This window comes from Balaenoptera borealis (assembly GCF_965194805.1).
Source record: "Balaenoptera borealis genome assembly, chromosome: 7".
Classification (NCBI taxonomy): domain Eukaryota; kingdom Metazoa; phylum Chordata; class Mammalia; order Artiodactyla; family Balaenopteridae; genus Balaenoptera; species Balaenoptera borealis.
The window spans coordinates 27,811,378-27,833,553 of record NC_138864.1 but is presented as its reverse complement, the minus strand read 5'-3'; the positions used below and the strand labels follow the sequence as shown (position 1 = coordinate 27,833,553).

General features: G+C 36.5%; 1 protein-coding gene across 1 annotated transcript in view; it reads left to right on the top strand.

Moving 5' to 3' along the window:
• SEMA3C (semaphorin 3C) overlaps positions 1 to 22,176 on the top strand; it is a 192,658-nt gene that overhangs the window by 132,572 nt on the left and 37,910 nt on the right. The window contains exon 12 of the mRNA XM_082399365.1: positions 3,089 to 3,311. Within this exon, the coding sequence (XP_082255491.1) occupies positions 3,089 to 3,311 (223 nt within the window). The remainder of the gene's footprint in view (positions 1 to 3,088; positions 3,312 to 22,176) is intronic.

Below are 22,176 nucleotides of genomic sequence, written 5' to 3'. Positions count from 1 at the left end.
AGAGCAAAATTATCCTTCTTAAGAATGAGACAACAGCCCAATTAATGGACAAAGGCTTTATTTTATGGTAGCACGTGGGTGTTATATTATCTTGAGGTTTCAGTACACAGGCTTTCATATATCACAAGGTGAGGGATATGTTAATCACATCTTATTTATACTTGGCAGTTTTATACTGAGCAAACTCACAGTTCCAGATGGAAAGTCTGCAAAGGGTAATCAATTTTTGTTCTTGTCTCCATCACTGTCACTCATTCTGTGTCTTATCTGCAAGCTTTATGCCATGAATCAATGGAAAAATTAATTATTGTCAAAAAGAATTCTTCTGTAGTTTTGAAAATAAACTTTTACTAGGAGACACTTGTTTCTAAGTAACAAGTTTACTGTGAATATAAAACAAAAGTCCCAAATGGAGAACATTTGAATGAATATAAAATAATTGATTTGAGTTGATTTATTTGGGTTACCTATTTAATAACTATGGTTTTGAGCAACTGAACGTAATTTTTATCTAAATTTCAACTACTATTAAGTAAAACCCAGAAACTAGACACTTACAATTTAATAAGCTTATCACTCATGAAAATCATTGCTAACTGGAAATTGTATAAATTGCCTAGTAATATATGCTAACTTTGGATCTTTCTGGAACTTACAAATGAGAATACTTGCAAATATTTAAGGAGATATCTCAGCTTAGCAGACCATCATTAGTGGTGTTTTATGAAGGACTGGAACTATTTAAATTGCCCATGCATTTGTTCTTTCCATGTTTTCATTCAATGAGCAATGTATTTCCCGTTTTCCACTTTGTGTGAGGAATGAGGGTAGAAAAAACCCATAATACTACATTTTCAGAAGTATGGGACACACCCATCGGTTTAGAATACCCTCACATGGAATTTTTTGTCCTCATTTGGTCTTTTAGTGTAGGCAATTTATAAACATGCATAAATATAATACTTCTTCCTAAAAGAAAAGCATATGAACCCCAGATGAAAGTCTACTTAATGGGATAATGAATGAGAAGCTTAGTTTTATTACTTGTCTCATTATCTCTCTTCAGTGAAGTCATTTAATTGCTCCTTATGCCTTTCTACAAAAAGAGAACTATATTTACTTGTCCTAGAAAAAAATTCTAGTAATGTTAACTGGTCAAAGTTAGTCTAAAAATTGCATTCAGGATGATACAGTTCAAATGAGTGAGAGCACATTCATAATCTGCTGAGACTTATTTGCAAACGTAGGACTGCCTGGCAACACTGGCCCAGAGGCAGTGACATTGTAGGTCAGCTGTTGCATGGATTTAACCCAGAAATTGCCATGTTTTGTTTGGTCCCTAAAGCTGTTTTTCTTTTTTTTTCATTGAGTCAACATTAAAATTTTGGCAGATTTCACATAAAATTCCACATTTCTATCTTCTGTTGGAATATGGCCACGCTAGGCTTATATTCCTGCATAGGAGCAGTCAACTAGAAATAAGTGTTCATTGCCACTGTCGAATGAGCTATAATCTTCCTTTTATTACTGTCCCCATCACATCTTGCTATTCACCACAGATGCTGTACCCATTGCTATTGAACAGGAAGTTTGCTTTGTTGCTTTCCTTTCACTTTGTACCTCTCTAAAGAGGATAAATGAAAGCTAGAACAGTAGTGCTTTTGTTTTAAAAAAAAATGACCAAGTATTTTTGTTTCTGAAAGTAGAGGTATTGACAGTGCTTAACAGGGTTAGACAAATAATGTTTGTATGTGTTAAAAGCTTACATGTTGCTCATATAACTTAACACTCAGCTCCTATTAGTGAGTGTGTTTAAGTTCCAAGCTGCAGCACCTCCCAGCCTACCCATGAGTTTGGCCTCAGATGCTCTGTAAATGGAATCCTCTTCTCAGAAGCCCTTGTCATGCTTCCTTTCCAGAAATGCTGAAACTGTCCAGCAGTCATTTTTAGATCTCATTACTGCTTTCTCTCTGCCCCTTTAAACTTGATGCTCTGAATCTCTCCTCTCCTCCCCAGAACTGAGGCGCCTGGTTCATGCAGCCCCTGCACCGAAATTGGATGCCAGATATAATAGAGTAATTCACTCATTCAGCTACTCTTTGTGGAATATTTAATATTCTTCAGCTTTATTTTAGGTCTGAGGGTGAAATCATGAACAAAATATACCCAGTTAAGACTAATTCACAGCTTACATTGTAGAGGAAGAAACAGACAATAAAGATATAAGCAACAAATATATTACATACAGGTAAATAGAGCTGTGAAGAAAAATAAAGCAAGCTAAGGAGATAGAGAGTGGAGATGGCGATGGGCAGCTATTTTTGTATGTGTCATCACCTTTAAGGAAGTAACTGTTGAACTGAGAACTGAATGAGCCAACAGAGAAAACCATGGAACAAGTGCCAAGGTCCTGGAGTGGGAGCTGGCTTGAGGCTCAGGAAGAGCAAGAACTATGGGAGGGGTAGATGCAGATGCAGGCCAGACATTCAGGGGCTTATAGCCATGCTAAGCTGTTGGGATTTTATTCTGAGAGTAATGGAAATCACTGGAGTGTTTTCCAAAGGGAAATTATAAGGTCTAGTTTACCATATCCAATCCAAGCTCCAACTTCGGAGAGCCCTCTTTTGGGAGAGGGGATCAGATAGAATAAAATTCTCTCAGGTTAGAGTTCTGATTGAATTTGATAATGATAATCTAATTTATTTTAGCCAGTAGCAGCATTAGATTATATACACAAGATTTTTTTTTTCTAACAACACTGGACCTGGCACAGAATAAGAAATAGAAAAGTGATGGATGAGAAGGGTGAAAATTTATATCATATACCAAATGGTGTCAGCTCCCCTCTGAAAACAAACAGTGCAGGATAAGTGGACTTAGCCTATTTAAATGACCAAATTATACACCTTGTATGTTCATTTTCTACAGATAGTACTATGCATAGTCATGCAGTTTCCTCCTTAATCGGTAGCAAATACACTTACAACAGCTTGAGCTTCTAAGTAATTTGAAAAATAGAGGTTTTTTGATTATTATTAAAATAAAGCCACTATTATATTAACTTAGTCCCTTAAAAAATTTTTTTTAGTGCCCAGGAGGAGCATTTACACCCAATATGCGAACCACCAAGGAGTTCCCGGATGATGTTGTCACTTTTATTCGGAACCACCCTCTCATGTACAATTCCATCTACCCAATCCACAGAAGGCCTTTGATTGTTCGTACAGGCACTGACTACAAGTACACAAAAATAGCTGTGGATCGAGTGAATGCTGCCGATGGTAGATACCATGTTCTGTTTCTCGGAACAGGTAAGTATTTGAGCTCAAACTAGCTTAATGTGTAGTAAAAGAGCGTAGTTGCTAAGGGCATGATATTGAAATCAGAAAAACTCCAGTGTTTACGTGTGTCTGACTCTGAGGTGTTTAATGTCTCCATGCTTCCGTTTCTACATCTGTAAAATGGAGTTAAGATAAATTACTTTACAGGATTGTTGTGAGGAACAAATGGGTTAATATATGTAAAGCACCTAGAACTGTTCCTGGCATATATTGTGGTGAAATAAGGTAATGAGATGAATGAAGGGATGGGAAATTTTAAGCATGAGTGTTCTCTCAACTAAAACAAATTCTGTGACCTCTTCATAAACACACGGAGCCATCTATGCTTTCCTGCCATCTCCAGGACATTTCTTTATCAATTATATTATTATATACTTTATTCTTCCATTTCATCCTCCACTGAATCCTTGGTTTAGAAACCTTACACCAGCAAATCCTTGGTTTAGAAACCATACGCCAGAAACTAGGCCTGTACTTTCACCTGCTGCCACCTCTGCTATACTGCTGATTTCGCCAAGGTCTTCAGTGTTCCCATAAGAAAATCCAAAATCCTTTAATCACTGAAATGCCTCCATATCCTCTTTGCCTCATTTGGCGTTTTAGAATCACCCTACCTGTTGCTTCAGCCACAAGGCACATAATTTTCCTCTGTCTCTAGCAGTTCTCTCAGTTTCCTTCAGTAGCCTGGCTTTCTCCTCCCCATGAGTGTAGGTGTTTCCTGAGGTTCTTTCCATGGTCCCCTTATTTTTATGTATTCTTTGGCCATCTCATTCATTCATTTGGTTTTAATTAGTGTGTGCAAACAATCCCAAATGTGTATCTCTAGTCCTTGCCATTTTGTGAGCTCAGTATTTGCATTTGCAACTTATTATTAGGTAACACAAGTTGTATGACACGTTAACATTTCAAACATCATGCTTCAAACTCAGTTTATTCACTTCTAAGACTCTTTAACCAATGCTTAATCCAGTCTCCCACATTTGTATTCATTACCACACATTCCTTTCAAGATTCTATTTCTCCTTGATGTGTCATTTCTCTCTAGGCATATCACAGTACCAGGTAACCTCAGTAAATATTTGTCAAGATGAACTGAAAATCATAACTATATCCATTGCTACACGTACAATGAAATGAATTCATAAATGATTGCAAAAGCTAATCTTCACTTGCATAAAACTGTGTTCTCCAAAGATGTTGCCTCCATATAAATAACTACAAAGAGTTTCTTTTAGTCTTGATTCTGATCATCCAATGTGGAGTTTACATTTGAAAAAAAATTTTTTTTCCTGAAGTGAAGGGGTCATTTAGAGTCGCACCTCTCTCTAATGTCTCATATTACTCAGAAAAAAATGACTGTTTTCTTATTTTCCTTTTGAAGGCTGTGTTAAATGTAGACTCTTTTCTTTCCCAGTTTTATTGAGATATAATTGGCATACATTACTGTATAAATTTAAGGTACACAACCTAATGGTTTGACATATATATTGTGAAATGATTATTGCAATAAGTTTAGTTAACATCTATCATCTCATATAGATACAAAAAAAGAAAGAAAAAAATATTTTTTCCTTCTAATGAGAACTCTTAGAATTTATTCTCTTAACAGCTTTCATAGATATCATACAGCAATGTAACTGTAGTACATCCCATAACTATGGGGGTGTACGTTACATCCCTAGTACTTATGTATCTTATAACTGGAAGTTTGTACCATTTGATTGCCTTCATTTAATTCTCCCTCTCTCCACATCTGGTAATGAATGTGATTTTTCAGTTTGTTTTTGTTTTTGTTTCTTTATATTCCACATATAAGTGAGAGCATACAATACTTGTCTTACTCTGTATGACTTTTTTTCGCCTAGCATAATGCCATCAATTTCGATCCATGTTGTCACAAATGGCAAGATTTCATTCTTTTTATGGCAGAGTAATATTTTAAACCACACTTCTTTTTCTATTCATCTGTCAACAGACACTTAGGTTGTTTCCACATCTTGGCTATTGTGAATAACGCTGCAGTGAACATAGAGGTGCAGATATCTTCTCCAGTTAGTGATTTTGTTCCTCAGAGGTGGACTCTGATATCACATGCAGGTTGTTTTTCATGAACGTCTACATAAAATATGTAGGTTTCATGGATGGAATTTTCTAGTCTTTATAAACTGTTCAGCAGTGTTTATTTAGATAGAAGGCAGTAAGAAACATACTTTTGCACAAATTCTTTGGCTTTTCTTACCGCATAAGTATCTGGCACCTTTACATAGACTTTTTATGTTGGTATTTAAAAACTTGTATCATTTTGGAGACCTTCAAGATGGCGGAAGAGTAAGACATGGAGATCACCTTCCTCCCCACAAATACATCAGAAATACATCTACATGTGGAACAACTCCTACAGAACACCTACTGAACGCTGGTAGAAGACCTCAGACTTCCCAAAAGGAAAGAAACTCCCCACGTACCTGGGCAGGGCAAAAGAAAAAAGGAAAAACAGAGACAAAAGAATAGTGATGGGACCTGCACCTCTGGGAGGGAGCTGTGAAGGAAGAAAATTTTCCACACACTAGGAAGCCCCTTCACTGGCGGAGACAGGGGTGTGGGTGGGGGGAGCTTCGGAGCCACGGAGGAGAGGGCAGCAACAGGGGTGTGGAGGGCAAAGCGGAGAGATGCCCGCAAGGAGGATCGGTGCCGACCAGCACTCACCAGCCCGAGAGGCTTGTCTGCTCACCCACCGGGGCAGGCGGGGGCTGGGAGCTGAGGCTCGGGCTTTGGAGGTCAGAACCCAGGGAGAGGACTGGGGTTGGCTGCGCAAACACAGCCTGAAGGGGGCTAGTGCACCACAGCTAGCCGGGAGGAAGTCTGGGAAAAAGTCTGGAACTGCCTAAGAGGCAAGAGACCATTGTTTCGGGGTGCGTGAGGAGAGGGGGTTCAGAGCACCGCCTAAATGAGCTCCAGAGATGGATGTGAGCCGCAGCTATCAGCGCGGACCCCAGAGACGGGCATGAAATGCTAAGGCTACCGCTGTAGCCACCAAGAAGCCTGTGTGCAAGCACAGGTCACTATCCACACCTCCCCTCCTGGGAGCCTGTGCAGCATGCCACTGCCAGGGTCCCGTGATCCAGGGACAACTTCCCCGGGAGAACGCATGGCGCGCTTCAGGCTGCCGCAACGTCACGCCGGCCTCTGCTGCTGCAGGCTCGCCCCGCATCCGTACCCCTCCCTCGCCCCGGCCTGAGTGAACCAGATCCCCCTAAGCAGCTGCTACTTTAACCCTGTGCTGTCTGAGCGGGGAACAGATGCCCTCAGGTGACCTACATGCAGAGGCAGGGCCAAATCCAAAGCTGAACCCCAGGAGCTGCGTGAACAAAGAAGAGAAAGGGAAATCTCTCCCAGCAGCCTCAGGAGCAGAGGATTAAATCTCCATAATCAACTTGATGAGCCTTGCAACTGTGGAATACCTGAATAAACAACGAGTCACCCCAAAATTGAGGCGGTGGACTTTGGGAGCAACAATATATGTATTTTTTTGCTATTTCTCTTTTTGTGAGTGTGTGTATGTATGCTTCCTAGTGTGATTTTGTCTGTATAGCATTGCTTTTACCATTTGTCCTAGGGTTCTCTCTGTCCAATTTTTTTTCTTTTTTTTTTTTAAGTATAGTTTTTAGCGCTTGTTATCATTGATGGATTTGTTTTTTGGTTTCATTGCTCTCTTCTTTCTTTTTTTTTCTTTTTAATTCTTTTCTTTTTAATAATTTTTAATTTTTTATTTTAATAACTTTATTTTATTTTATATTATTTTTTTCTTTCTTTCTTTCTTTTTTTCTCCCTTTTCTTCTGAGCCGTGTGGCTGACAGTGTCTTCGTGGTCTGGCTGGGTGTCAGGCCTGTGCCTCTGAGATGGGAGAACCAAGTTCAGGACATTGGTCCACCAGAGACCTCCCGGCTCCACGTGATATCAAATGGCAGAAGCTCTTCCAGAGATCTCCATCTCAACGCTAAGACCCAGCTCCACTCAACGACCAGCAAGCTACTGTGCTGGACACCCTATGCCAGACAACTAGCAAGAAAGGAACACAACCCCACACATTAGCAGAGAGGCTGCCTAAAATCATAATAAGGTCACAGACACCCTAAAACACACCACTGGACGTGGTCCTGCCCACCAGAAAGACAAGATCCAGCCTCATCCACCAGAACACAGGCACCAGTCCCCGGCACCAGGAAGACTACACAACCCACTGAACCAACCTTAGCCACTGGGGGAAGACACCAAAAACAATGGGAACTATGAACCTGCAGCCTGTGAAAAGGAGACCCCAAACACAGTAAGTTAAGCAAAATGAGAAGACAGAGAAACACACAGATGAAGGAGCAACATAAAAACCCACTAGGCCAAACAAATGAAGAGGAAATGGGCAGTCTACCTGAAAAAGAATTCAGAGTAATGATAGTAAAGATGATCCAAGATCTTGGAAATAGAATGGAGAAAGTACAAGAAACGTTTAACAAGGACCTAGAAGAACTAAAGGGCAAACAAACAATGATGAACAACACAATAAATGAAATTAAAAATTCTCTAGAAGGAATCAATAGTAGAATAATGCAGGCAGAAGAACAGAAAGTGACCTGGAAGATAAAATAGTGGAAATAACTACCGCAGAGCAGAATAAAGAAAAAAGAATGAAAAGAATTGAGGACAGTCACAGAGACCTCTGGGACAACACTAAATGCACCAACATTCGAATTATAGGGGTCCCAGAAGAGGAAGAGAAAAAGAAAGGGACTGAGAAAATATTTGAAGAGATTATAGTTGAAAACTTGCCTAATATGGGAAAGGAAATAGTTAATCAAGTCCAGGAAGCACAGAGTCCCATACAGGATAAATCCAAGGAGAAACACGCCAAGACAAATATTAATCAAACTATCAAAAATTAAATACAGAAAAAAATATTAAAGGCAGCAAGGGAAAAACAACAAATAACATACAAGGGAATCCCCATAAGGTTATCAGCTGATCATTCAGCAGAAACTCTGCAAACCAGAAGTGAGTGGCAGGACATATTTAAAGTAATGAAAGGGAAAAACCTACAACCAAGATTCCTCTACCCAACAAAGATCTCATTCAGATTCGATGGAGGAATTAAAACCTTTACAGACAAGCAAAAGCTAAGAGAATTCAGCACCACCAAACCAGCTTTACAACAAATGCTAAAGGAACTTCTCTAGGCAGGAAACACAAGAGAAGGAAAAGACCTACAATAACAAACCCAAAACAACTAAGAATATGGTAATAGGAACATACATATCAATAATTACCTTAAGTGTAAATGGATTAAATGCTCCAACCAAAAGACATAGACTGGCTGAATGGATACAAAAACAAGACCCATATATATGCTGTCTACAAGAGACCCACTTCAGACCTAGGGATATGTACAGGCTGAAAGTGAGGGGATGGAAAAAGATATTCCATGCAAATGGAAATCAAAAGAAAACTTGAGTAGCAATTCTCATATCAGACAAAATAGACTTTAAAATAAACACTATTACAAGAGACAAAGAAGGACTCTTCTTTGGAAGGGATCAATCCAAGAAGAAGATATAACAATTGTAAATATTTATGCACCCAACATAAGAGCACCTCAATACTTAAGGGAAATGCTAACAGCCATAAAAGGGGAAATCAACAGTAACACAATCATAGTAGGGGACTTTAACACCCCACTTTCACGAACGGACAGATCATCCAAAATAAAAATAAATGAGGAAACACAAGCGTTACATGATACATTAAACAAGGTGGACTTAATTGATATTTATCGGACATTCCATCCAAAAACAACAGAATACACTTTCTTCTCAAGTGCTCATGGAACATTCTCCAGGATAGATCATATCCTGAATCACAAATCAAGCCTTGGTAAATTTAAGAAAATTGAAATCATATCAAGTATCTTTTCCGACCACAACGCTATGAGACTAGATATCAATTACAGGAATAAATCTGTAAAAAATACAAACACATGGAGGCTAAACAATACACTACTGAATAACCAAGAGATCACTGAAGAAATCAAAGAGGAAATCAAAAATTACCTAGAAAAAAATGACAATAAAAACACGATGACCCAAAACCCATGGGATGCAGCAAAAGCAGTTCTAAGAGGGAAGTTTATAGCAATACAATCCTACCTCAAGAAACAAGAAAAATCTCAAATAAACAACCTCATATTACACCCAAAGCAATTAGAGAAAGAAGAAGAAAAAAGAAACCCAAAGTTAGCAGAAGGAAAGAAATCATAAAGATCAGATCAGAAATAAGTGAAAAAGAAATGAAGGAAACAATAGCAAAGATCAATAAAACTAAAAGCTGGTTTGAGAAGATAAACAAAATTGATAAACCATTAGCTAGACTCATCAAGAAAAAGAGGGAGAAGACTCAAATCAATAGAATTAGAAATGAAAAAGGTGAAGTAACTACTGACACTGCAGAAATACAAGGAATCATGAGAGATTACTACAAGCAACTATATGCCAGTAAAATGGATAACCTGGAAGAAATGGACAAATTCTTAGAAAAGTACTACCTTCCGAGACTGAACCAGGAAGAAAGAGAAAATATAAACAGACCAATCACAAGCACTGAAATTGAGACTGTGATTAAAAATTTTCCAACAAACAAAAACCCAGGACCAGATGGCTTCACAGGTGAAATCTATCAAACATTTAGAGAAGAGCTAACACCTATCCTTCCCAAACTCTACCAAAATATAGCAGAGGGAGGAACACTCGCAAACTCATTCTACAAGACCACCATCACCCTGATACCAAAACCAGACAAAGATGTCACAAAGAAAGAAAACTACAGGCCAATATCACTGATGAACATAGATGCAAAAATCCTCAGCAAAATAATGGCAAACAGAATTCAGCAGTACATTAAAAGGATCATACACCATGATCAAGTGGGGTTTATCCCAGGAAAGCAAGGATTCTTCAATATATGCAAATCAATCAATGTGATATACCATATTAACAAATTGAAGGATACAAACCATATGGTCATCTCAATAGATGCAGAGAAAGCTTTCAACAAAATTGAACACCCATTTATGATAAAAACCCTCCAGAAAGTAGGCATAGAAGGAACTTACCTCAACATAATAAAGGCCATATATGACAAACCCACAGCCAACATCGTCCTCAATGGTGAAAAACTGAAACCATTTCCACTAAGATCAGGAACAAGACAAGGTTGCCCACTCTCACCACTATTATTCAACATAGTTTTGGAAGTTTTAGCCACAGCAATCAGAAGAAAAAGAAATAAAAAGAATCCAAATCAGAAAAGAAGTAAAACTGTTGCTGTTTGCAGATGACATGATACTATACATAGAGAATCCTAAAGACTCTACCAGAAAACTACTAGAGCTAATCAATGAATTTGGTAAAGTAGCAGGATACAAAATTAATGCACAGAAATCTCTTGCATTCCTATACACTAATGATGAACAATCTGAAAGAAATTAAGGAAACACTCCCATTTACCATTGCAACAAAAAGAATAAAATACCTAGGAATAAACCTACCTAAGGAGACAAAAGACCTGTATGCAGAAAACTATAAGACGCTGATGAAAGAAATTAAAGATGATGCAAACAGATGGAGAGATATACCATGTTCTTGGATTGGAAGAATCAACATTGTGAAAATGACTCTACTACCCAAAGCAATCTACAGATTCAATGCAATCCCTATCAAAGTACCAATGGCATTTTTCACAGCACTAGAACAAAAAATTTCACAATTTGTATGGAAACACAAAAGACCCCGAATACCAAAGCGATCTTGAGAAAGAAAAACGGAGCTGGAGGAATCAGACTCCCTGACTTCAGACTATACTGCAAAGCTACAGTAATCAAGACAGTATGGTACTGGCACAAAAACAGAAATATAGATCAATGGAACAGGATAGAAAGCCCAGAGATAAACCCACGCACATATGGTCACCTTATTTTTGATAAAGGAGGCAAGAAAATACCATGGAGAAAAGACAGCTTCTTCAATAAGTGGTGCTGGGAAAACTGGACAGCTACATGTAAAAGAATGAAATTAGAACACTGCCTAACACCATACACAAAAATAAACTCAAAATGGATTAAAGACTTAAATGTAAGACCAGATACTATAAAACTCTTAGAGGAAAACATAGGAAAAACACTCTTTGACATAAACCACAGCAAGATCTTTTTTGACCCACCTCCTAGAGTAACGGAAATAAAAACAAGAATAAACAATGTAATGTAAGCAATGTAAGTGTCCATTGACAGATGAATGGATAAAGAAGACGTGACACATATATACAATGGAATATTACTCAGCCGTAACAAGAAACGAGATTGAGTTATTTGTAGTGAGGTGGATGGACCTAAAGTCTGTCATAGAGTGTGAAGTAAGTCAGAAAGAGAAAAACAAATACCATATGCTAACACATATATATGGAATCTAAAAAAAAAAAAAAAAATGAAAAACGGTTATGAAGAACCTAGGGGCAGTACAGGAATAAAGACACAGACGTAGAGAATGGAATTGAGGACATGAGGAGGGGGAAGGGTAAGCTGGGACGAAGTGAGAGGGTGGCATGCACTTATATATACTACAAAGTGTAAAATAGATAGCTAGTGGGAAGCAGCTGCATAGCACAGGGAGATCAGCTCGGTGCTTTGTGACCACCTAGAGGGGTGGGATAGGGAGGGTGGGAGGGAGGGAGACGCAAGAGGGAAGAGATATGGGAACATATGTATATGTATAGCTGGTTCACTTTGTTATACAGCAGAAACTAACACACCATTGTAAAGCATTTATACTCCAATAAAGATGTTAAAAAAAAAAAAAAAAGAAAAGAAAAAGCTTGTATTATTTTCAAAAACAGTATTTAGGCATCTGTTTTTAATTGTAGTGGGAAGCTTCACTAATGATTGCTTACAAAGCCACATAAGTCTCTTGAAGGCTGTATCCTGATGGGAAAGTGCATGTTATGATAATGCCTCTGCCAACAGCACCTTTCTGAATAGATGGTAACTCACTTAACCATTGAACCTTATCCTCATGGTTATATCAGACCACATTGTAATTTTTAAAAGTGATTTCAACTTTCGTGAAACTCTAGAAAACAGTATATCGTGATGAAATATTTTCTGCCTAAGTAGATCTTGGATTTCTGGTGAAATTTCTTCAGAAGAGAGTTCTCTGTGCTTGTTTGCTGCTAAAAGTGAATAAAATAGCCTTTTCTGAAATAGAACTTAGGAGAAACACAGGTCACTGTTCCCAAGATTTCTTAGCTTTGTGTATCTAAATGTCTTAGGAAGGATATAATATGTCTTGGGTGTTGTCAAATCCCCAAGTACCAAATAGCTCTTTAGTTGTTATAAATAAATAACGATGCTTCAGTTATTCCCACAATGAAGCAAGCTTCTCTCATGGCTTCCCTTTTCTCTGTACCTTCATGGAGAATTCAAGGAAATTTGATGAAGACATTGGTTGTCAAAAAAGTTGCCATAGGAAAAACTTATGTGACAGGTCATTGGAATGCAAATACGTATCTTGTAACTGTATCCACTTTGACTATTATGAATGATTTGTAGTTCACAGAATCTCCATGGTAGTTGTGTGGGCTCAATGCCCAATAACTGTTACAGTTAGTCCATTACAGTGTACTACTCTGGCTGAGCTTGAGAGGCTGGTAATCTGGCTTTCCACCCTTCTAGGACTGCCTCATTAGTTTTTGTGTGCTGTCAGCTGACAAAATAAACAAACAAATAAATACATACATACATACTATGTACATATGTACATTTATAAGTAAATAAATGGAAGGAAGGAAGGGAGGGAGGGAGGGGAGAAAGAAAAGTAAGCTTTGTCCTGTCATCTCTTCTTTCTTAGTTTGTGTTATCAATGTCTAGTCTAGGGATCAGAAAACTACAACATGGGCCAGATCTAGCCCACTGCCCACTGCAAGTATGGTCTGTAAGCTAAGAATGTTTTGCAGTTTTTAACTACTGAATAAAAAATAACAAGAAGAATGTTACATGAGCAGTGAAAATCATAAGATTTTTATATTTTAGTGCCCACAAATAAAGTTTTATTAGACCACAGCCACGTTCATTCATTTACATTTTGTCTGTGCCTGCTTTTGTGCTACTACAGCAGAGTTGAGTAGTTGCCACCGAGACTGCTTAGCCCAAAGAGCCTAAATTATTTATTATCTGGCCTTTTACAGAAAAAATTTGTTGACTCCTTTTTATTTAATAATTATATAATTTTAGAAAAATTAAGACTTCTGAAAGAAGCTGTTTTCTAATATGTAGCTATAATACAAGAATTTGTAATGTTGCTTCATATAAATACATCTTTTTTAATCTTGAGTAAAAAATGTCTTGCTAGTCTATTAAAACTTAAACTAGAAACCAAGTTTACTTAATTATTTTCCCATTCATTCCTGCTTCTACACCCCCTAAAAAGGAACACAGGTTGAAAAAAATGTAATTTAAAATCAGTGCTTTCTAAAATTTGGTATTATTTGTTGATATTCTGTAGCATTTTGGGTTTTTCATTTTTTTGTTTTTTAGTTTTTAGTATTTAGGGCGATGGGTATTTTTATGTTCCTTATTCTTCTTTTTTTTTTTTTTTTTAATTTTAGGAAGGGCTATAAAACAGCAGGCAAGTGTTCTCATAGGATTAACATTTCTATTTTAACTTTGCCACCTACTGCTTATGTCCAGGCTATTTGTTCAAAGCCAACTATAATGCACAGTGAAGAGATTTTTGCCTGTTTTCCTTTTGCCTCTGGAGTTATGAAAATATTTGTGTCTAGGTCAATTTCAGACACGTTTTGTCAAATTTACATTTTTAGCACGAAATATGAATCAGAATGCCATGTGCTTTCTGATGAAAGAGTGAGAGTATTCTTGTGAATGTTTGTTAGAGGTTTAGGATGATTTAATGCCATTATGATTTTTTAATGTAAGCTCAATACATGTGCTACTCTGCGAAAATTCTTATATAGTGTGTAGTGTTTCATGCTCTTCTTAACGTCTGTTTAACTGGACGAGTACTAAGTTGAACTGTGGACTCCAGTAAGTCCTTTGAAAGTGTGGAGTTTTGAAGTATGTGCCCACATATGTGACTCAAACCTTAATATGTTTGCCTTGCAGCATTACAGGATAACTGCCTTCATAGTAACTAACAAGTTCTGGCAGTCACAGCTCTTGGAATGGCACACTTAATAAACTGCAGAGCCAGGCATTTTGATTTTTAAAGAACTCCCTAAATTACTCAAGATGTAAAATTTGATAGCTGGAACAGTACATTTGACTTCAGAAAAGACTATACTGTTAGTTGGAAGCTGTGCATGAGTGTCACTCCTTTGCTTAGGAGTAAGGAACAAATCCCCTTATAAGTCACTGGTTTTTAATAACATTGTGGTTCACTGCTTTCCAAAGCAGAATCTGGAAACTTCTGAGAGTTTACCAAGGATTCTACAGGGATTTTTCACAGCAGGAAATACTAATAGAACAGAGTGGAGTGATGGCTGAATTGACAGGAGAAAGATGATAAATCATGGTGTGATGACTGCTTGATCATGTAGAAGAGTAGCAAAAGGGATATGTGAAGAGAAAAAAATGTAAGAGAGCCCATATAGTGATTGTTAATCCAGAGACAAATGTTCTCATTTAAATTTTACTTTAAAAAGACAATTTGTTAAAAATAAATATATGGATAATTGCTGAAAAAAAGTTTTTTAAGCATAATTCTTTTCCTTTAACTACTCTTCAGAGATACATTCTTTTAAAGCTAGCATAAAATCTCACATAATTATTATACAAATTTTAGTGTTGCTAGTTTGCCTGAATTACCCATTTACTTATTTAGTATGTTACTTATTATACAAATAAGTATACTTTTTCAAGTTTCTGAAATATTTTATTACTATTATAGTGATGCTAATTAAAGTTATTTACAGTGCTTATCTTTTGCCAGATATGTTATTGAATCACCTCCAGCCCTTATAGCTACCCGATGAAGAATTGTGAGACTGTAGACTCCATAGAGAGCAAGGATATTTGTCTGATTTATTCATTGGTATATCCTCAGTACCTAGAATAGTGCATCACTCAAAGTTGTCACTCAGTAGATATTATTTGAATGAATGAGTGAATGAGTTGCACTTATCCTCCATCGTGTTTGACAGAAGCTCAGATAAGTGAAGATCACATAGATATTGAGTGTATGATACAACCAGAATATCACCTCTTGCTGTCTGATTTCACATCCTGAGCATTTACCCTCTTCAAGTTAATTACCTCCTCTACCATCACCACTTTACGTATTTTCCTTTTATGAAGTTAAGGTAATTTAATTTATATTGTCTCATTTTACTATGCATTAAATGTTTCATCCACATATGTCAAGAAGATATTGCTGATGCGTTGACATTCAACATTAGCATCAGCATTGCTTTGTTTGAATGACATCACTCACTTTTGCCCATCCACATGCTGTCACCACGTCTTACATGTGAACGAGATACATCTTACAAGGTGACACAAAAGACTTGGAACAGACTGGATTTGTATGTGAATTAACCAATTAACCTGTGATTCTGATATCTTTTTATGTCAGTTACCATATATTTAGGAGTGAAGGATGTAATACTTTGGGGGGAGAGTAGAGTACAGAAATGGAATAGTACTTCATCTTATTTTTTGATATATCACTAAATCTTTGTGCGTTATAAAACTTGTTTTGAACTGGGGCTTATATCTGTGTCCAAAATGTCTTATGCACTCACCAAAACACATATATCTAATTTGCAGGTTTCTATTTACTTAAAATAGATTTTGCATATTCAGTAGATAGATATGGAGGATTTCAGAATATCACACAAGGAGATAGTGCCTCTCAGCAGGAGAGATGGCAACGATATGCTCTTTATCACTAGTTCTTTTACTATTTAATCACTAATATAAAACAACTACAGTCAAACCTAATCCGTATGTTGCCTTCATTTAACCCCTTACTCTTATATGAATGTAAGAAAATTTTCTAGCCTAAAGACATTAATTTATGAAGTCTTCTGTCTGCATCTTAAGAAGAAATAACCACACTCTGTTCTTGTTCTTGATGTGCTGCCAAGCTTCCCTGAAGCGGACTTGGCAGCCTTTGTCCCCAGGAGAAAATCTCACAGCCCACTACCCAGCCAGACCAGGCCCTCTCTATGTGACTGCCCAAAGGAGGTGCATAGCCAGGTGTCAGTTGTGAGGGTGGTCTTTGTGGGAAGCCAGTTTTTTAAAACAGTTTTATGGAACTGAGAAAAGTTCAAATTGTCAAAAATGGAAAGAAAGGTTTCATTGTAGAATATGAAGTGTAGTGTGAATTGAACCAAAAAGATTTGAAACTGGATTTTCTGAGGTAAGTCATAAATGTTTTACTTAGTTTAGAGTCATAAATGTTTTACTTAGTTTTATGCTTATTTTTCTCTTTCACTAATGTGGTCAGCAGAATAAGAGCCCCCCAAAGTCCTAATCCCTGGATCATGGTCTCTCTGCTCAGGGTCCCACAAAGCTGCAGTCAAAGTGTAAACCAGACTGCATTCCTTTCTGGAGTTTAAATTCTCTTCCAAACTCACATGGTTTTGGGAAAAGTTAAGCTCCTTCCTGATGCAAGAATGAGGCCCTGCAGTTCCCTGCCATTGGCCATTCAAAACATGATTGTTTGCTCCTTCATTCTGCTAACACGGGGTCTCATACAATGGAGCATAATCATGGGATTGACATACCATCAATTTAGCTTTATTCTTTGGCCTAGAAGCAAATCACACATCCACTTGCACTCAAGGGGAGAAGTTATACAAGGGCATGACTTAGTAGGGTTCACCTTAGAATAGGTCAGTCACTGCCCAGATACAGTTAAATAGATCTCTTTGGCATTGGTGGGGAGGATACATTACAGACTGAGGAAAGAAGGCCAGTTAGGAGACTTTTGTTTTTTATAGACAAGAACTGATGAGAGCCTAAATTAAAACAGGTATTAGAAGTCAGAGATTGAGAGAGATTATCAAGAGGTATTTAGGAAGAGGAAAGGACCTGATGATAACAAATTGATGAGGGAAGGGTAGGCAGATGAAGAAAAGTGTCTAAATTGTTTTGTAGATTTATGGTCTGGCAAAGGGGTGAAAAGAAGTACCATTCACTGATCAAGGGAATATAGAATCAGCAAGCAGATTTGGGAAGTAATGAATTCCTTCTGAAGAGCACACCTGTCTTTTCCTATGACCTGTTATGATTAGAAGCTGAATTTACCACCTAAAATACACTATCTCGTTAAAACTTCATAGCATCCCAATGAGGTAGAATCATTATCCCCATTTTACAACTGTGTAAACTGAGCTTATGTTCGTGAAGCTATTAGAAACAGTAATTAAGTTCCAACCCAGATCTGTCTCACACTGAGTTAAAGATTTTGTGGACCGTTCAGATGGATAAGTCAAAGAGGGTGTTGTTGTAGATACACTTCAGCAGAGAGGGCTGTGCTAGAGATGTAGATACAGGAGTCATTAGCAATGTAGGTGTTAGCTGAATCCATGACAATTCTTGAGGTCAGTCTAGGAACTATACAGATAAGGATTTAACTCTGGGGAGCTCATTTAAACGGTAGGAAAATACAGAGTATTTACTAAGAAAATGGAGAAAAAGTGACCATGAAAGTAACAGGAGAATAAGAGGAAATAATATCATGGTGACCTGGAGAGAAGAGAACAGCAGGCAGGAAAGAAGCCGTGGTCGAGATCATCAGATGTAGCAGTTATGTCTGACTGCCCTTGCAATACATTCCTTTCCTCATTAGCCTGTCTTCTTGAAGACCAGTGAAGTTTGAGAGGAGAACAACCATTCCAGTGGAAAGAATGAGTTGTGAACAGTAAGAAGGCGTTAGCATGAGCAAGTCCATGGTGGATTGAGAGATGACTAAATGAAGAGGGGAAAGCTCCTCTTTACCCAAGCACCCAGAAACATAGGTAAATGTTCCAAGTCAGCTTCTGTATGTGCTTTAATTTTTGCAAATTAATGCAGAACAGCCTATCTTATGGTAAAAATGGTGCAGAAAATAAATTAATTAATGACCATAAAATTCATTAATCTCAGATGAGCAATTCTTTCCCCAAATGATAAAGGATTAAGTAGAAAGAGTTAGCTCCAATTTTGCATCTTTGGAAATTTAGTTATTTCATCCTGTGTAGAATCAGTAAAACTTCATATAGGACATGCACCTGCATGTAAGTCTGTTTGTTTTAAATTGAGATGTAAATAAAACATTCATGATATAATGCAATGGAGGATAATGAAACATGATATGTACCTTTTGGTAATTTACAAAATCCTAAAACATTAATTTTAGTGATTCCTGAGACCCTATTTGAGTATTATTTTTAGCTGTATCACCAGGAAATAGCTACAGTAATCCATATGTTGATGGATTATCCCTTGGTCTAATACTGTTAGATATTTTTCAAAATCATTACAGGGAAAATTAGCTTCTAGAACCAGAACATATTATATTGTAACTTAATTAGACACATTTTGATACATTAGATATTTTTCATGAGGACAGAAACCTTAGTTGAATAAATAAGTCAACTTTTTAAAATGGCACATTTTGCTGTATTCTGATTTTTTGGTAAGCCCCAACTAAGTCAAAGCTTATAATTTAGTCACTCCTTATAAAATTGCCAGTTTACTAAGATTGTTGGCCTTAAAAGTTTGCCCCAGAAGTCTACTTCTTGATTAGCTTATCTAGATATGTAACTCCAAAACTTTCTACAGCAGTAATGGATACAAGCGTGTGTGTGCTTACCTGTAAAATCCTAGGTCCTACATATGGCAGTGTGAAATGGGAAATTAAAATTTCCAGAGATATTCTCATAATGATCAATTCTAATTTTGTTTGGGATTTCTCCAAAACCTTGTTAAAAACAGAATAACTTGTTAGAATAGTTATAATAAGTTATTCTTGGATAAATTCTAGGCTAAGGGTTAGGGAACATGCTTTAACTTCAAAAGACATATGTTTAAATTCTGCTCTGTATCATCTACCAGTTATATGACCTGGAGCAAATTATATAACATCTCTAAGCCTGGTTTTCTTAATTATACCTACTTTATGGATGTATTTTAAAGATTAAATGAGATGATGTGTATAAAACCTTGAATGTACTGCCTAGAAATTAGTAAGCATTCAACAGGTACATATACACATATATCTATACAGTAGATATATATTCATTGACATCAATCATACATATGTATGAATATAAATATGCATATATATAAGTATATTTGTGCATACATAAATACTTTTGAATTTCTATTGCAAATCCTGATACTATTCTAATCACCAAAAATAAGCAGTGAAAAAAATACACAAGTGTCTCTCTTTTTATAAAGTTCATATTCTTGTGGGAGGAAACAGGCAATTAATAATATGTGCATAATTATTTTACAGCATTACTTAAATTTGAGTACACTGTATCAGGAAAAGCAGAAAGGAAACAAAACCTTTAATGACAGACCATAGATGAATTTGCCTGTAATAAATGAGAGGCATTTGTTTTGTTTGGAAATTATAGATAAAAGTAAAGCGCTGGTATATAAGAACAGTAAGTAATTTATGTAACAGGTAAAGAGTGACAATAAGGAATGACAATTCAGAACACTAAGAGAAAAATTATACTCTCTGTAGTGTTTACAAAGAAGGTTCACGTAGACTTTTGCCTTTGATCTTGAACAGCCTTGTCGGGTACGTAAAGCAAATACTATATCCACATTTTATAGAGAAATAAAAAGGCTTACAGGAGGCAGATTTGCTCAAGTTTACACCATTTTCAAGTATAAAACCAGAATGGATAAGAATAGAGGACACTATTGTAGGTTTGGGGAAATAGGTGTATTTTTTTTCAGTAGTGGTGTGGGAACTGCCATTCACTGGGCTGTTAATAAGCAACGCTTATCTACTCCTGAGAGCTAACTGCAAAGAGAGAACCATCATAGAGCGCAGTTACATGTGTACTCAGCGTTCAGCATATGGTGAAACAGTACTAATTGGTTGTATTCCTTCTAATGTAACTGATGTTAGGCAGACTCAATAGCAGTGTCCTGAATTATACAATAGCTTTAGTTTACTTCTGAATACTTACATTCTACTTTATCTTTTTAGTAATAACCAGAACATTATTTCGATCTATAGCTTTACTTAATTATATCTCTTAAATTATTATTTTTTTATTGCTTGAGCTAAATATTTTTTAATCAAGAAAATGGATGAACAAAAAAAGAAAAAGAAAAAAAAAGCAATCCTAGTTTGTATTCCCTAATTTGAAACCAAATGTATTTCAGCATTAAGGAGTATGTGAATAGGACAAGGTAATGTGTACATATATATTAGATAAAATGGCTTATAGAACCTTGCATCACAGTGAAATGCACAGTACTATTTCTACAGTGAAACATAGAAATCTTCAAACCAAGTGTAATAAATAAAGACCATAAATAGCCTTAAGTAAGTGCAGGTCAAATTTTGTGACCAAAAGAGTTCAAGTCAGGGCAGATTTTAACCACCAAAGCACTTAAAGAAAAAAAAAAACAAAAACTTTTGAAATTTAGAGTTGCAGAAAAAAGATTATAAACCCATATTAAAAATTTAGTGTAACCCGCTACTTATACAGAGGGATTATACTATATATACTAATTATTTTTTTACTCTGTAAGATATCACAAATAGCTCTGCTTGGCATATTTGGGAGAGAAGAGAGGGATATTTTATTTTACTGTCACGTAAGATTCTCATAAATATTATTACTTACATTTTGTTACAGATTTATTGGTTCACAAAACTGAGAAACACAATTGTAGAATGGTTTTACATGTTGTTTGACCAGGACCCCTGCTTCTTTCTTTGGAGTTTTTGGCTCTGTCCTCCTTAGCAGGGAGCAGAGATCAGCTTTGTTCTTAGGTTAACTTTTCTCATGTTTGCAAATGGCTGCAGAAGTTCCAAAACATACCTACAGACCAATCAGCCCTAATGGAAAGAGGTCATATCTGATTCTCTTTATTCTTCCTATAAACCTGTTTCTATTTTGTATTATTTCCATTGACTAAAAGACATCCTTTAGCATTTCTTCAAATGAAGGGGGTCTGCAGGCAACAAAATTTCCCAGCTTTTATTTATCTAAAAAATGATTGATTTCATCTTACTATTTAAAGAATATTTTCAATGGGTATTAAATTTTGGGTTAACTCTTTTTTTCTTTCAGTATTTAAAAAAAGGTCACTCCGTTATCTTCTGCCTCCATTGTTTGTAATAAAAAGTCAGCAATAATTATATTCCTTGCTCTCATGACATAATGTGTCTTTTTCCTCTGGCTGCTTTCAAAGTTTTCTTTCTATAAGTTTTGTTTTCAGCGATTTAAATATAATGTGCCTAGGCATGGCTCTTTTTATATCTATTTAGCTAGGCTCTCACAGAATTCCTAGATCTACAACATATTACTTTTCACTAAATTTGGGAAATTTTCGGCCATTATTTCTTCATATAGTTTTTTCTTCCCCAGTCTCTCCTTATTCTCCTTTCAGAACTCTAATTACACATATATTAGACCATTCAGTAATGTCAGGCATGCCCAAAAGACTCTGTTTATCTTCTTCAATTTTTTTCTCTATGTTCTCACAACTGGATAATTTCTATTGATCTGGCTTCAAGTTCACTGACTTTCTTCTTTCAAC